This window comes from Hypanus sabinus, chromosome 5 (assembly GCF_030144855.1).
Source record: "Hypanus sabinus isolate sHypSab1 chromosome 5, sHypSab1.hap1, whole genome shotgun sequence".
Classification (NCBI taxonomy): domain Eukaryota; kingdom Metazoa; phylum Chordata; class Chondrichthyes; order Myliobatiformes; family Dasyatidae; genus Hypanus; species Hypanus sabinus.
In genome coordinates, this window is record NC_082710.1 from 11,864,695 (window position 1) to 11,882,346 (window position 17,652).

The 17,652-nt window shown below is 40.7% G+C and overlaps 1 protein-coding gene across 7 annotated transcripts in view; it reads right to left on the bottom strand.

Moving 5' to 3' along the window:
• xrcc4 (X-ray repair complementing defective repair in Chinese hamster cells 4) overlaps positions 1 to 17,652 on the bottom strand; it is a 388,378-nt gene that overhangs the window by 211,100 nt on the left and 159,626 nt on the right. For all 7 annotated transcript variants that reach the window (XM_059969369.1, XM_059969364.1, XM_059969363.1 and 4 more), the window contains 2 exons: positions 12,666 to 12,832; positions 1,151 to 1,303 (listed from right to left, as the gene is read on the bottom strand). In XM_059969369.1, coding sequence (XP_059825352.1) covers positions 1,151 to 1,303; positions 12,666 to 12,832 — 320 coding nt within the window. The remainder of the gene's footprint in view (positions 1 to 1,150; positions 1,304 to 12,665; positions 12,833 to 17,652) is intronic.

Below are 17,652 nucleotides of genomic sequence, written 5' to 3' on the forward strand. Positions count from 1 at the left end.
TTTTACAGTGAAACCCCCAATTGCATCAGATTTCTTTATTACCACTTAATGTTAACGTGCTTAAACAAAGCAGAAGATTAAATCTCTAAATCCCTTTGTTAATTCATGGGAAGTTACTTGGTTATGGTGCAACATTAAAGCCAAGTTCAAACAAAAGGAGAAATGCAAATATTTTCAGTATAGAAAACTCAAAGGAACATATGGTTTTCTATACCTGGATCAGTTATGATGTAGATGTACTGTTTGTAATACCAACAAAGTTCTCCCTCTCCACTAATAATGCTTAATCTGCAAAGCATTTCCTACTGATCTTAACTGTCACCTTCTACATGTTCCACTGTTTGTTTTTCTTTCTCTAGCTGTCCTTATTGAATATCGACCAGTCAGCTTCACAACAGCTTAGCACTTTGATAACCCTAGCCTTAATCCATCAGAGGTACTTTTTTTCTATTCTTTCCCCTACCAGTCACTCTACAACTTAATGAAGGATCTCAACTTGAAAGAGATTCATAAGCTTTGTGTTACAACCTAGCCCTTACTATCAGCAAAGCGAAGGACTTGATGCTGGGTCTTGGACTGTTGAAAGGTCTCAGCCCAAAACGTCAACTGTTTATTCCCTTCCACAGATGTTGCTTAGCCTCGTGAAGATTCTCCATATTTTCTAGACAAGAAAGATCTCCAGCCACACTCTACTCCTTCAGTGTCACCAAGAGGACATGGTCAAAATTATCATGAGAAAACGCTAGGGATGGATTGGGCATCTGATGGGAAAAGAAGCCAACTCTGTCATCAAGACAGCACTTCATTGAGCCCTGAAGGGCAGAGGAAATGCGGAAGACCAGACAACTTGGTGCCGTACCTCAGAGGCAGAAATGAGAACTCTGAACCACAACTGGGACACAATAGAGAAGATGGCCGAGGACAGACAGAGATGGAGGACCTTCACTGCTGCCCTAAACACTAGAGTCATAACAGGCAGTAACTAACTACAAATACTGCCTGGTCTGCTAAGTTCCACCAGCATTTTGTGTGTGCTGTTCTGGATTTCCAGCATCTGCCGAATCTCTTGTGTTTGAAGAAGCGGTGCTGCTTTATGAAATGAAAGTAATGGACTGGAATTGAAATAACACTGAAAGATTTAAGCACATACCTGCATTGAATTCCATCTTCTGTCTGCTCACGAACACACTTTAAATGTTCTAGTAATTGTCTAATCTTGGCTTTCTTTGCATTAAGCACCAAGATGAAACGTGAATAGAGGTCTTGTTCCAGGTCTTCTTTAGCCTTTACATATTCCTCCAGCCTGATGAACAAGGACCAAGCATGTAAGTGTTATAGAGTCACAGACACTACAGCACAGAAACAGACCCTTTGGCACATTGTCATTAACAAAAAAGAATTGAAACAAAACAAGAAACAAGAGAACATTTTTATTAATAAAATACAGATTTGCCAAAAACTCCACAACATAAGGTGTCAGCTCATTAAGGCTGTGTTATCATAATGCGTTTAGATGCTGAACTGCACTATCAGTCGATACTCTAGCATCAAAAGTTCCACAGTAGAATGGATTGCAACATATTATACCCAAAAAAAGATGCAAGAGAACTATCTAATATTCACAATCTAATTTTGGAGCATAGTTGATTGATAAACCATCTAAAATACTATTGAAGATGGTAAGGAAATTATAAATCAGGAAAATTACTACGAATTATGTATGGTAGTAAGATTAAGTGATAAAGTTTTCAGATAAAGATGAGCTTTATTTGTCACATACACATCAAAACATAGAGTGAAATGTGTAATTTTGCATCATTGACAAAGACAGTCTCAGGATGTACAGCAATATCCACAAGTGTCACCATACTATTGGTGCCAACATAGCATATCCACAACTTACTAACCCTAACCTGTATGTCTTTGGAATGTGGGTGGAAACTGAAGGAACCTCACATGGTTAAAGGGTAACCATTACGTTACTGTGCCAATAATAGGTTTAGCAAGTTTCAGATTGTTAGGAAGGCTAACTAATGTCTTTTTCTCATGCACCTCCTCAATGTCAGATGTGAACTTTGGCAGGGGCCAGTGTCTCATTGACCAGCATTTTAAACAGTTGTGGTGCAAAATTAACAGTAAAATTCCAAGGAAGAGTAAGTAAACAGCTTACCCAGTAAAAGAGTGTAATTGTGACTGAGGTTGAAAACAATGTTTTCTAAGGGAATAAAATATATATCAACAGCTATTTAATCCTCCATTTTAGTTTTGTATTTCACTGAAGTAGTAATTATGATCAGAGATTATGTGGACAATTAAAAGATTGGCATTAATTAGTGGAGAAGTTTAATCACATTTATCCTTATTAAAATATTCAACTTTTAAATTGATTTAATCTGGTAGTTAGGACTAATTATTCTGTAAATATACACACAATAACATACAATCCATTATGTTTCAACCAAGCTGGGCAAAGAAAAAAATTCAAAACCCACAAGGACTAAATTTGACCCAAATCTATAACTCACAGATGTTTTCCTTGAAATGAATTAAAAAGACATTATTATAACATTCCCACACTAAATTAGTTCATATTAAACAGATTAAGTCAATTCTGGGGTAATTACAAACATAAAATATGTTTAGTGCTATTAAAAAATGAATTGTTGCTAATTCATGGACCAGAAAGAAAATACTACTTATTACTTAGATCATTTAGAAATCCAGCTACTTCTAAATCTCCTCCGTTATGTCACTCCATACCATCTTTATAATTTCTTTCAGATATTCAAGGTTATTCTTTTCATGTAACTTTAGACATTAAAGGTATTCCAGTTGAAGCAGACACATTTTTGATGTATATTGAAAGATAGTCATGTGTGAGCAGGGTGCAGATTTTATATCTGTTTATTTTGTTAAACAGATTAGGGTTTTCAAAATAAGTGCGACCATTGGATCAATTAAATCTGATCAATGCAATCAGGGAAATTACCAGAATTAGCCAATTAATTGCTAATTTTTGCAAGATTATAATTTCATTAAATAACCTTTGCATGACATATATCAAAATATATAGCTGAATTTTGTCAATTAACTTGCTGGCAAGAGAATTTTAAGTTAAAATGTAAAAAAAAATCAATTGAATATAAATTACCCTGTTTAGCTTTGTGCAGTCTTAGTTGAAAATGCTGACACTTTTGGATGTGCTGTTAATTTACAAGAAAATAGTCCTTTTCATGTACCAACCAGAAACAGCTAACTACAATTCAGCTATTTTAATTATATTACAGACATTTTATGCATTAAAAGAAAATGAAAAGATTATTGAGTGTGAGTGAAATAGGAACTTGAACCAGGAATTCAGATATTTATTAATTATTCAACTACAAAATAAGAAAAACATCTTTAACAACATTTTAAGTGAGTTCTCAGTTATCATTCAACAAGGCACCAACAGAGGTTGATGGTTTTGACTGTGAATGAAGATTTATACAACTGGGGCATTTTATTTGAAGTGCTAGTCTTTAAAACTTGTATGAGGAATAAATACTATCAAAGTAAGATTATGGATACTGGATCCAAAGAGGAGGAATACAAAATGAAAAACAAAGATGTAAAAATAAACATTTGTCATATTTAAATTTGTATTACTCAATTACCGAATTAGGAATAAGTTTAAGCATCAGAATGAATGCCAGTGGCTCTTCTTTGTTAAGAGCTTGAAGAGATTTGATAAGTCTACAAGAACTCTTACAAACTTCTACAGATGTACAGTGGAGAACATTCTGACTGGTTGCATCACAGCCTAGTAAAGAACCATAGGATCGCTAGTTCTGTGGATCCATCACCAATGATCCTCACCATTCAGGAAATGCCTTCTTCTCATTACTACCATCGGGGAAGAGGTACAAGGGCCTGAAGACCCACAGACAAGGCTTCATCCCCTCCACCATCAGACTTTTGAATGGACAATAAACTCATATACACCACCTCAAAAGTTCTTTTTTTTTTTGCCCTCTTTTGGCACTACTTATTTAATTTAATTTTTACATCAGAATCAGATTTAATTGAGCATCTGGAGCTGCGATTGGATTCATACTGGAGCATCCGCGATGCTCAGAACGTCGTGAATAGCACGTTCAGTGAGTTGGCCACGCCGCAGGTAAAGGCTACACAGGCAGAAAGGGAAGGGGTGGCCACTAGACAGCGTAGCGGTAGGCAGGTAGTGCAGGAGTCCCCTGAGGTCATCTCCCTCCTAAACAGGTGTACTGTTTTGGATACTGTTGGGGGAGATGTCTCATCAGGGGAAGGCAGCAGCAGCCGAGTTCATTGCACCATGGGTGGCTCTGCGGCACAGGAGGGAAGGAAAAGGAGTGGGAGAGCTATAGTGATAGGGGATTCGATTGTAAGGTGAATAGATAGGCATTTCTGCGGCCGCAAATGAGACTCCGGGATGGAATGTTGCCTCCCTGGTGCAAGGGTCAAGGATGTCTCTGAGCGGCTGCAGGACATTCTGGAATGGGAGAGTGAACAGCCAGTGGTCATGGTGCACATAGGTACTAACAATATAGGTAAAAAACGGGATGAGGTCCTACAAGATGAATTTAGGGAGTTAGGAGATAAACTAAAAAGTAGGACCACAAAGGTAATAATCTCTGGATTACTACCAGTGCCACGTGCTAGTCAGAGTAGAAATAGGAGGATATTTCAGATGAATACCTGGCTTGAAAAATGGTGCAAGGGGGAGGGATACAAATTTCTGGGATATTGGATATTGGAACCAATATATTCTGGGGGAGGTGGGACCGGTATAAACAGGAGGGTCTGCACCTGGGCTGGACTGGAACCAATGTCCTGGGGGAACGTTTGCTACTGCTGTTCAGGAGGCTTTAAACTAATGTGAAAGGGGGATGGGAACAAGTGCAGAGGGACAGAGGGGTGTAAAATGAGGGTAGAAGCAAAAAGTAGTAAGGTGAAAAGTAAAAGTGGCAGGCAGGCAAATCCAGGACAAAAAGCAAAAAGAGCCACTTTTCAACATAATTGTATAAGGGCTAAGAGTGTTGTAAAAACAAGCCTGAAGGCTTTGTGTGTCAATGCGAGGAGCATTCGTAACAAGGTGGATGAATTGAATGTGCAGATAGTTATTAATGAATATGATATAATTGGGATCACAGAGACATGGCTCCAGGGTGACCAAGGATGAGAGCTCAACATCCATGTATAATCAATATTCAGGAGGGATAGATAGGAAAGAAAAGGAGGTGGGGTAGCATTGCTGGTTACAGAGGAGATTAACGCAATAGAAAGGAAGGACATTAGCCTGGAGGATGTGGAATCGATATGGGTAGAGCTGCATAACACTAAGGGGCAGAAAACGCTGGTGGGAGTTGTGTACAGGCCACCTAACAGTAGTAGTGAGGTTGGGGATGGCATTAAACAGGAAATTAAAAATGCATGCAATAAAGGAACAGTAGTTATAATGGGTGACTTCAATCTACATATAGATTGGGTGAACCAAATTGATGAGGGTGCTGAGGAAGAGGATTTCTTGGAATGTATGCCGGATGGTTTTCTGAACCAACATGTCAAGGAACCAACTAGAGAGCAGGCCATTCTAGATTGGATATTGAGCAATGAGGAAGGGTTAGTTAGCAATCTTGTTGAGTGAGGCCCCTTCGGTAAGAGTGACCATAATATGGTGGAATTCTTCATTAAGATGCAGAGTGACATAGTTAATTCAGAAACAAAGGTTCTGAACTTAAAGAAGGGTAACTTTGAAGGTTTGAGGCATGAATTAACAAAGATAGACTGGCAAATGATACTTAAAGGGTTGACGGTGGATATGCAATGGCAAGCATTTAAAGATCACATAGATGAACTACAACAATTGTTCATCCCAGTTTGGCAAAAGAATAAACCAGGGAAGGTAGTGCACCCGTGGCTGATGAGGGAAATTAGGGATAGTATCAATTCCAAAGAAGAAAAATATAAATTAGCAAAAAATAGCGGCATACCTGAGGACTGGGAGAAATTCAGAGTCCAGCAGAGGAGGACAAAGGGCTTAATTAGGAAAAGGAAAAAAGATTATGAGAGAAAGCTGACAGGGAACATAAAAACTGACTGTAAAAGCTTTTATAGATACGTGAAAAGAAAAAGATTGGTCAAGGCGAATGTAGGTCCTTTACAGTCAGAAACAGGTGAATTGATCATAGGGAACAAAGACATGGCAGACCAATTGAATAACTACTTTGGTTCTGTCTTCACTAAGGAGGACGTAAATAATCTTCCGGAAATAGTAAGGGACTGAGGGTCTAGTGAGATGGAGGAACTGAGGGAAATACATATTAGTAGGGAAGTGGTGTTAGGTAAATTGAAGGGATTAAAGACAGATAAATCCCCAGGGCCAGATGGTCTGCATCCCAGAGTGCTTAAGGAAGTAGCCCAAGAAATAGTGGATGCATTGGTGATAATTTTTCAAACTCCTTAGATTCTGGATTAGTTCCTGAGGATTGGAGGGTGGCTAATGTAACCCCACTTTTTAAAAAAGGAGGGAGAGAGAAACTGGGGAATTATAGACCGGTTAGTCTGACATCGGTGGTGGGGAAAATGCTAGAGTCGGTTATCAAAGATGTGATAACAGCACATTTGGAAAGAGGTGAAATCATCGGACAAAGTCAGCATGGATTTGTGAAAGGAAAATCATGTCTGACGAATCTTATAGAATTTTTTGAATATGTAACTAGTAGAGTGGATAGGGGAGAGCCAGTGGATGTGGTATATTTCGATTTTCAAAAGGCTTTTGACAATGTCCCACACAGGAGATTAGTGTGCAAACTTAAAGCACTCGGTATTGGGGGTATGGTATTGATGTGGATGAATTGGTTGGCAGACAGGAAGCAAAGAGTGGGAGTAAATGGGACCTTTTCAGAATGGCAGGCAGTGACTAGTGGGGTACCTCAAGGCTCAGTGCTGGGACCCCAGTTGTTTACAATATACATTAATGATTTAGACGAGGGAATTAAATGCAGCATCTCCAAGTTTGCGGATGACATGAAGCTGGGCGGCAGTGTTAGCTGTGAGGAGGGTGCTAAGAGGATTCAGGGTGACTTGGATAGGTTAGGTTAGTGGGCAAACTCATGGCAGATGCAAGTTAATGTGGATAAATGTGCTGTTATCTACTTTGGTTGCAAGGACAGGAAAACAGATTATTATCTGAACGGTGGCCGATTAGGAAAAGGGGAGATGCAATGAGACCAGGGTGTCATTGTACACCACTCATTGAAGGTGGGCATGCAGGTACAGCAGGCAGTGAAAAAGGCAAATGGTATGTTGGCATCCATAGCAAAAGGATTTGAGTACAGGAACAGGGAGGTTCTACTGCAGTTGTACAAGGCCTTGGTGAGACCACACCTAGAATATTGTGTGCAGTTTTGGTCCCCTAATCTGAGGAAAGACATTCTTGCCATAGAGGGAGTACAGAGAAGGTTCACCAGATTGATTCCTGGGATGGCAGGACTTTCATATGAAGAAAGACTGGATCGACTAGGCTTATCCTCACTGGAATTTAGAAGATTGAGGGGGGATCTTATTGAAACGTATAAAATTCTAAAGGGATTTGACAGGTTAGATGCGGGAAGATTGTTTCCGATGTTGGGGAAGTCCAGAATGAGGGGTCACAGTTTAAGGATAAAGGGGAAGCCTTATAGGACCGAGATGAGGAAAAACTTCTTCACACAGAGAGTGAAGAATCTGTGGAATTCTCTGCCACAGAAAACAGTTGAGGCCGGTTCATTGGCTATATTTAAGAGGAAGTTATATATGGCCCTTGTGGCTAAAGGGATCAGGGGGTATAGAGAGAAAGCGGGTACAGGGTTCTGAGTTGGATGATCAGCCATGATCATACTGAATGGTGGTGCAGGCTCGAAGGGCCAAATGGCCTACTCCTGCACCTATTTTCTATGTTTCTATGTAATATCACTGGCATATGTTGTGAAATTTGTTAACTTTATGGCAGCAGTACAATGAAATACATGATAAATGTATCATCCTTCCAGATGGTAACAGTGTGAAGTGGGCATGGCCGGGGTGGTTGGGGTCCTCAATGATGACCTTCCTAAGGCACTGCTCCTTGAAGATGTCTTGAATACTATGAAGTACTTGGTGTGCCTGGGTAGTCTTGTTTTGTCTGATGGGTTTGGAGCTCCTTTCCGGGGAATGTGCTAAGATGGTAGTGCGATATTGATATGCAGCAGCCCCTCCGGACTCTGGATTGGGGATTACCAAACGTTATGTGGTTTTTCTTGTGTGGTCTGTTTTGTCGTGTGCTTTTTTTGTGATATCATTCCGGAGAACGTTGCCTCATTTTTTAACTGCATTGCATTTGTGGTTTTTAAATGACAATAAACTGAATCTGAATCTGAATCTGACTGGTACACATTATGGATTTTACAAGATTCTGCAACTTATTTTGATCTTGTGCAGCAGTAACTCCCAATCTCTCCCCCCCCCCCCCCCCCATACCAGACAGTGATGCAGCTAATCATAATGCTCTCCATGGCACATTTGTATAAGTTTTTGAGTGTTTTAGTTGTCAAACAAAATCTCCTCAAACTCCAAATAAAATATAGCTGCTTCCTTGCCTCCTTTATAGTCGCATCTATATTTTGGGACCGGGTTAGGTCCTCAGAGATATTGACACCCAGGAAACTGAAATTGTTTACTCTCTCCACTTCTGATCCTCTGTGAGGAATGGTTTGTGTTCCTTCGTCATACCCTTCCTGAAACCCACAAACAGCTTGTTGCACTTACTAATGGTGAGTGCATGGTTGTTGCTGTTACATCTCGCTCCTGTATGCCCTTTCACCACCATCTGAACATATATATATTCTTAATTCACCATATATTAATTCTTATTATTTCATATTATTTATATATACATTATTTAATATCATTTCTCATTGTGGTTCCTTATGCTGAAGATAGACGGGAGGGTGCTAGAGGAGATAAGCTCCCCCTACCTATTGAATGCTCCCAATGGGATGTGTCTCTAATAGCCTCTGAATTAAATTAAAGTCACTTCCATAACTTAGTAAAATTTTTAAATGAGAACTATAACCCCTCCAAAGTTAGTAGTGCAGCCTGCTTTTGCTTTCCTTTAACCTTACAAGCTTCACGTTGTAGAATAATGTGTTCAACTGTTTCATAATGATGACCCTGTAGTGATGTTTTCCAACAAGGTACAAGGAATAATTAAGTATAATATGTCCAATTCTAAGTTGTCAATATAATTCCTTCCCTTCTTGTTTTACCCCCTTCTCCTATTAATCCAACAGTTTTTATTCAGTAAAAGAGTCTCCCCTTACGCCCATTATCCCTCAAGTCTTGCCATAATCCTCTAATTCTTAGCCCCCACCATCCCCTTAGCTTCTGATTTGCTAAGTGGAAGGTTTATATCCACAGATGAATCTCCGCTGCCTTGTGGCTATACCCACTCTTCCCAAGGGCAGAGAAGTCCCTCAGGCAGTCCTACATTAAATTCAATGCTGACAGGCAACTCCTGCAACGCTGCTGGTGCCAAACTGTATAATTTCTGCCATTCCTTTGGGTTTATCAGATACGTGAAGAGGGGGACCTTGACACACGAGCAACAGCTTGCTTTCCATACTGTGTTATCCAGGCTTCTGTATCTAGATAGCTAGAACACAACGTCCATGGTTGACCCTGACCAACAGAGGTCTCAGATTACTTATTGTAATTTATAGACTTTATTATTATGTGATGGAATGTTCTGCTACTAAACAACAAATTCCACGTCATATAAATAATCGATAATAAACCTGATTCTGATTCTGAAAGACCAATATAGAAAAGATGTTGAGGAACTGCTGGAGTCATGGTCATGACGAATTGCTAAGGGCAATTTATTGAGAGAAATGGAAGAGATTGGCAGAGAAAGGTTAAGGGATGAGTTAGACAGATTACAAAGATACACACACAAAATGCTGGAGGAACTCAGCAGGCCAGGCAGCGCCTATGAAAAAAAGTACAGTCAACATTTCTCCAGTCCTGCTGAAGGGTTTTAGCCTGAAACATTGACTGTACTTTTTTCCATGGATGCTGTCTGGCCTGCTGAGTTCCTCCGGCATTTTGTGCGTATCCAGCATCTGCAGACTTTTTCTTGTTTGTCACAAAGATACAATTCAGATCCTTGTATGTATTATCTTACCCAATCAATGCCACAAGAAAGCAACTTCCAATATCATCGACAGCTATAGTGCCAGCGACTAGGGTACAGTTCCCGCTAGTGCCTGTAAAGAGACTGTATGTTCTTCCTGAAACCATGTGAGTTTCCTCTGGGTGCTCCTGTTTCCCCCCACATTCCAAATACGTACCGGTCAGTAGGGTAATTAATCTTGTGCTGTAACTGGGTGTTGTTGGATCAGAAGGGCCTGTTACTATGTTGTATCTCTAAATAAAAAATAATTAATGTATCTTTTGTCATGACCATGAGGTCTAGCTAGTTTAATTCTATAACCTATTACAGACTTCATAACATTTAGTTATAAAAGAACAATACTCATACCAGTGTCCGAGAAGAGCAGGGTGAACTGCCTCAATTACTATCCTCTTGTTGTACTCACTTCTACTGTGATGAAGGGCTTTGAGAAGTTGGTCTTGGCCAGAATTACCTCCTGCCTAAGCAAGGGCCTGAAATTTGACAGCGTCTTTGGTGACAGCCCAAATCTCCTCAAGCTTCTAATGAAATATAGTCACTGTTCTGCCTTCTTTGTAACTACATCAATAAGTTGGGCCCAGGATAGATCCTCAGAGATCCTGACACCCAGGAACTGAAACTTGTGTTTATGATGAAAATTGTGTCAAGTTTATGGCCACCAACAAAGGTTCTAGCACTTCCATAGGCAGATTTATTTATTCCTGAAATGAAATTCTGTCCCTTTGTGCGATTTGAACTCATATGTCTGTTATCACAACAGGCCTTTGATTCTACACAAGAGATACTATGGATGCTGAAAATCCAGAGGCACATACACAGAAAACACTGGAGGAACTCAGCAAATCAAGCAGAATCTATGAAAAGGAATAATCAGTCAAAATTTAGGGCAAAATCTTGATGAAGGGTCATGGCCTGAAACATTGAGGGTTTAACTTGCATTGAATTGAATTGGCTTTATTTCTTACATCCTTCATATATATGAGTAAAAATCTTTACGTCTCCATCTAAATGTGCAATGTGCAATCATAGTAATTTATAATGTTTTATAATAAATAGAACAGTCAATGTAACATAAAATACACTCAAATCAGTGTGAGTTCATCAGTCTGATGGCCTGGTGGCAGAAGCTGTCTTAGAGCCTGTTGATCCTGGCTTTTATGCTGCAGTACTGTTTCCCAGATGGTAGCAGCTAAAGTAGATTGTGGTTGGGGTGACTCAGGTCCCCAATGATCCTACGGGTCATTTTTACATACCTGTCTTTGTAAATGTCCTGAATCATGAGAAGTTCACACCCGCAGATGCGCTAGGCTGTCCACACCTCTCTCTGCAGAATCCTGCGATCAAGGGAGGTACAGTTCCCATACCAGGCAGTGATGCAGACAGTCAGGATGCTCTCAAATATGCCCTTGTAGAAAATTCTTGGGATCTGGGGGGCCCATACCAAACTTCCTCAACATCTAAGGTGAAAGAGGTGCTGTTGTGCCTTTTTCACCACACAGCTGGGGTGTACAGACCATGTGAGATCCTCGGTGATGTGTATGTTGAAGAACTTAAAGCTGTTCACCCTCTCAACCCCAGATCCATTGATGTCAACAGGGGCTAGCACATCTCCATTCCCCCTGTAATCCACAACCAACTCCTTTGTTTTTGCAACATTGAGGGAGAGGTTGTTTTCTTGGCACCACCATGTCAGAGAGATGACTTCTTCCCTGTAGGCCACCTTGTCCAGTAGAAGTGGTAGAGGCAGGTTTGGTATTGTCATTTAAAGTAAAATTGGATAGGTATATGGACAGGAAAGGAATGGAGGGTTATTGGCTGAGTGCGGGTCAGTGGGGCTAGGTGAGAGTAAGCGTTTGGCACGGACTAGAAGGGCCAAGATGGCCTGTTTCCAGGCTGTAATTGTTATATGGTTTGTTATTGTTTGAGATTAGGCCAATCAATGTAGTATCGTCTGTAAATTTAATTAGCAGTTTAGAGCTGTGGTGGCAACACAGTCATAGGTATACAGGGAGTGAAGGAGGGCACTTAGTATACAGCACCGAGGGGCTCCTGTATTGAGAGTCAGAGGGGTGGAGGTGAGGGAGCCCACTTTTACCACCTGCCGGCAATCTGACAGGAAGTCCAGAATCCTTCTGCATTTTGTGTTACCCTCATTGGGTAACAATTGTTGATTACTCCAAACTTAAAAGAAAAAGCAATCAGTACTTTAAACATATTGCTGAAGTTATAGCCAAACTTTGTGGAATTTGAAAGCTGTATTGAGAATTTGAACAGTATCATAAAGAATAATTCAGCTGATAGTTTTACTCAGTACTTAGAAATTTCTAAAATTGTTATTGAAAGTGTTTAGAAATTTTTGCTGGCTTTTTATTCTTCACTTTAAAATGAATTACGTGTGAGTATAAGTTCTAAGAATCCTTAATGCAGAACTTACCGTTCCAAGCCACTGTTGCGCTCACTCAACAATCTCTTGTTTTCTTGTTGCAGGGAGTTATTTCTGCTCCGTAGCTCTGTATTGCTCTGGAGAACTATGTCAATGAGTTCCTTGATGACTTCTGTTGTGCTAGAGACCTCCTTCAATTCCACAGAGCCAAGCTTAAACTGAACAGAAAATGTGCAAATGCCCATTAGAAATCAGAAAATAACAGGTTAGAGTCCAGTAGAGAAGTACATGTTATTAAACCTCTGGACATATATGGTAACATATATGTACTTCAGTAATAAATTTACTTTGAACTTTGAACTGAATTTTTTATACCTGTTCCATCACATAAGGGCACATAAATTGAAACAAGAACTGGCTTCGTGAAATACTCATTTGTTTATTACTTCAGATTCTAATTCTGATCCAGATTGAAATTTATTTATCACATGTTGATCGAAACATACAGTGGAACGCGTTGCTTGCATGAACAGACAACACAACATAAGGATGTAATGGGGGCAGCCTTCAAGGGTCACCATATATTTCAACACCAACAAAGAATGCCTGTAATGTTCAGCAGAACAACGCAAGCAGCAACAAGAGCAACAAAACAACACCAGCAAGACAAGCCCCTTTCCTCCCTCCCAGCCACAACAAAAGATTCAGTAGTTATGTCCATTTTATTTTACCCCAGTATTCTCTTTTATGAATACCATATCCCTCAATACCTAAAATCTATTCACCTATGTTTTCAATATATTCAGCAACCAGATATCCATGGTGCTAACAAAGGTAATTCCAATAAATGAATTCTCATCTCAGCCATTAGACTCTGCCACAGGTTCTAGATCTACAAGACCGGAAAACATTATTTCTGCATCCACTATATCAAGACACTTTTTATACACTTTAACAGAACTTTTTAAAAATCCATTTTTCAGGACCCAGACATCATTAGAAAAGTGTTTATTGCCCACTCCTGGTTGCCATTAATACCATTCACCATTTGTGGGTGAGTATGGTAGGACAGTAGAATTTCAATCTGATCCATCTGTGGTGAGGTTGTTTCATTCTCTCTGTTGCATGCTGGCAGAAACATATTATAGGCATAATATGTCTATCATTCCTTTATCCGCAATTTGATTACTTCTTTTTGTTCTAAACTCAGGAGAATATAGGCCCAAATTGCTTCACACACAAAATGCTGGTGGAACACAGCAGGCCAGACAGCATCTATAGGGAGAAGCACAGTTGACGTTTTGGGCCGAGACCCTTCGTCAGGACTAAATTGCTTCATCAGTTCTCACCCAATATGACGAACCTCTGCTAACTCCTTTCATATGCATACCCTTCCTCTAGTAAGGAGGGCAAGTAGACACAATATTCCAGATGTAGTCTCACTAGGGCTCTGCATAACTAATGCACAACTTCTCTGTTGCACTGAAAAATATTTATACTGGAGAGTAACAGACAAGTTGACTCTAAATACTTGCTTGTATTTGCATGTTAACTTCCAGTGCTAAGTGTAAAAGGGCACCCTGGTTCCACTAAACATCAAGCTCTCACTAATTAAAAAGAACTAAGAATGGATAATACAGTATTTTAGTTTCCTTAAATATTTTTTTGAAATCTTCCCTCTCTCCCACCTCAGTCTCTCTTGCACCTTAAAGGATTTCCATAGAACATACCACTTTGACCAAGCTTCTGATCGTCTCATAGAGACATAGAGCAATACACTACAGATACAGGCCTTTCAGCCCTTCGATTCCATGCCAACTAAGTGCCCAAACAGCTAATAACAATTTCCTGCATTTGGCCCATATCCCTCCAGGCCCCTCTCCTTGAAGTACCTATCAAAGTACTTCTTAAATGATTCTGTTGGACTTGCGTTGACCACTTCCCCCGCAGCTCGTTCCATATCTTCTCTGCTCTCTGAGTGAAAATGTTACCCTTTTAACTCATTTCCTTTTCACCCTTAATCTACGCCGCATAGTTTTGGCCTTACCCTACCTTGATGAAAAGACTGTTACTGCCCACCTTAACTATGCCTCTCATAATTAAAAAAATGTATAACATTGCCCCTCATTCCCCAGCATTCCAAGGAATACAAAACTTAGCCTGGCCAACCTCTTCCAGTGAATCTAGCCCTCTAACTTTGGCAACTTTTGCTTAGAGAGTTCAGGGAGTTAGGAGTGAAGCTGAAAGGCAGGACCTCCAGGGTGACAATCTCGGGATTGCTACCTGTGCCACGTGCGAGTGAGGCGAAGAATAGAATGATTATGCACATTAATACGAGGCTGAGAGCATGGTGCAGGAAGGAAGGGTTCAGGTTTTTGGATAATTGGTCTTTGTTACAGGGACGTTGGGATCTGTTTCAAAGGGACGGTCTACATCTGAACTGGAGGGGTACTAACATTCTTGCAGGAATGTTTGCCAGTGCTGCTCGGGAGGGTTTAAACTAGATGTGCAGGGGGCAGGGATCCAGAATACGAGAGAAGATGATATGATGAAGGATAAGGGACAGGTGGGGAATACACGTTTCCCAAATATTAATTGTGTAAAGGAGAAAGGTGAGACAGAACATGTGTTGGAAAAGTTACATGTACAGAGGGTTGATCAGAAGGAGCATGGGGTTAAATGTGTAGAAGGTTTGGGTGATCTTGAGAAGGTCATCAAACATTCAAGGTGCAATTAGCCCGATGGAAGTTCAAGGAGCTGGGTTAGGTACAATAGACAATGTTTTAAGCAAAGAGAGGAGGAATGGGCTAAGAATTCTATACTTGAATGCGCGTAGAGTCAGAAATAAGACAGATGAGCTTGAAGCTCAGATGAAAATGGGGAACTACGATATTGTTGGGATAACGGAGACATGGCTGCAAGGGGATCAGGCCTGGGAATTGAGTGTACCAGGGTATACGTGCTAACGTAGAGACAGAAATATGGGAAGAGGGGGTGGGGTGGCCCTGTTGGTGAGGAATGAGATTCAGTCCTTAGCAAGGGGTGACTTAGGAACAGGGGAAGTAGAGTCTGTGTGGATTGAGCTGAGGAACAGTAAGGGTAAAAAGACCCTAATGGGTGTTGTGTACAGGCCCCCAAACATTGGGTACAAGTTGATTAGGGAGTTAACATTGGCATGTGCTAAAGGTAATGCAGTCGTTATGGGAGATTTCAACATGCAGGTGAACTGGGAGAATCAGGTAGGTGCTGGACCCCAGGATAGGGTGTTTGTGGAGTGTCTAAAGGATGTATTTTTGGAACAGCTTGTGCTTGAGCCAACTAGGAACGAGGCTATTTTTGGACTTGGTGATGTGTAATGAACAGGAATTGATAAGTGATCTTGAAGTAAAGGAGCCATTAGGAAGTAGTGATCATAACATGATAAGTTTTTATCTACAATTTGAGAGGGATAAGGGCAGATCAGAGGTGTCAGTGTTGCAATTAAATAAAGGAGACTACGGAGCCATGAGGGAAGAGCTGGCCAAAGTTAAATGGGCGGATGCCCTGGCAGGAAAGACAGTGGATCAGCAGTGGCAGATATTCTTGGGCATAATACAAAAGATGCAAAAGCAGTTCATTCCAATGAGAAGGAAGGATTCAAAGGGGCCACAGTGGTTGACAAAGGAAGTCAGAGATTGTATAGCATTAAAGAAAAAGAAGTATGACAGGGCTAAGATGAGTGGGAATACAGATGATTGGGAAAGTTTTAAGGAGCAGCAGATCTTAACTAAAAAAGCAATACGGAGAGAAAAAATCAGGTATGAGCTCAGTCTAGCCAGGAATATAAAAGGGGATAGCAAAAGCTTTTTTAGCTATGTGAAGAGAAAGAAGATAGTTAAGAACAATGTTGGCCCCTTGAAGAATGAATTGGGAGAAATTGTTATGGGAAACAGGGAAATGGCAACAGAATTTAATGCGTACTTTAGATGTCTTCACCAGGGAGGACACAAGCAATCTCCCAGATGTACGGATGGGCCAGGGTCATAAGATATCAGAGGAATTGAAACAGATTGACATTAGGAAAGAAACTGTGATGAGTAGACTGATCGGACTGAAGGCTAATAAATCCCCGGGTCCAGATGGTCTGCATCCGAGGGTTCTAAAAGAGGTGGCTCAGGAAATTGCAGATGCATTGGTAATCATTTTCCAATGTTCCTTAGATTCAGGATCAGTTCCTGAAGTTTGGAGAGTGGCTAATGTTATCCCACTTTTCAAGAAGGGAGGGAAGGAGAAAACGGAGAACTATCGTCCTGTTAGCCTAATGTCAGTCGTGGGGAAGATGCTTGAGTCCATTATTAAGGACGAAATTGTGGCATATCTTGATGGCAGTAATAGGATTAGGCCGAGCCAGCATGGATTTACCAAGGGCAAATCATGCTTGACTAATCTGTTGGGAGTTTTTTGAGGGTGTAACAAAGATGTTAGATGAGGGTAAGCCAGTGGATGTAGTGTACCTAGATTTTCAGAAGGCATTCGATAAGGTGCCACATAGGAGATTGGTGAGTAAAATCAGAGCTCATGGCATTGGGGGCAGGGTTTCAACATGGATAGAAAACTGGTAGGCAGATAGAAAGCAAAGGGTAGCAGTGAATGGGTGTTTCTCGGACTGGCTGGAGGTGACTAGTGGGGTACCACAGGGCTCTGTATTGGGACCACAGCTCTTTACGATTTATGTCAACGATTTAGATGAGGGCATTGAAAACTATATCAGCAAGTTTGCTGACGATACTAAACTGGGTGGCAGTGTGACATGCAAAGAGGACGTTAGGAGAATACAGGGAGACTTGGATAGGCTGGGTGAGTGGGCAGATACTTGGCAGATGTGAATAAATGTGAAGTTATCCACTTTGGAAGCAGGAACAAGAGGGCAGAGTATTGTCTGAACGGTGTAGAGTTAGGTAAGGGAGAAATGCAAAGAGACCTAGGAGTCCTAGTTCATCAGTCAATGAAGGTGAATGAACAAGTGCAACAGGCAGTGAAGAGAGCAAATGGAATGTTG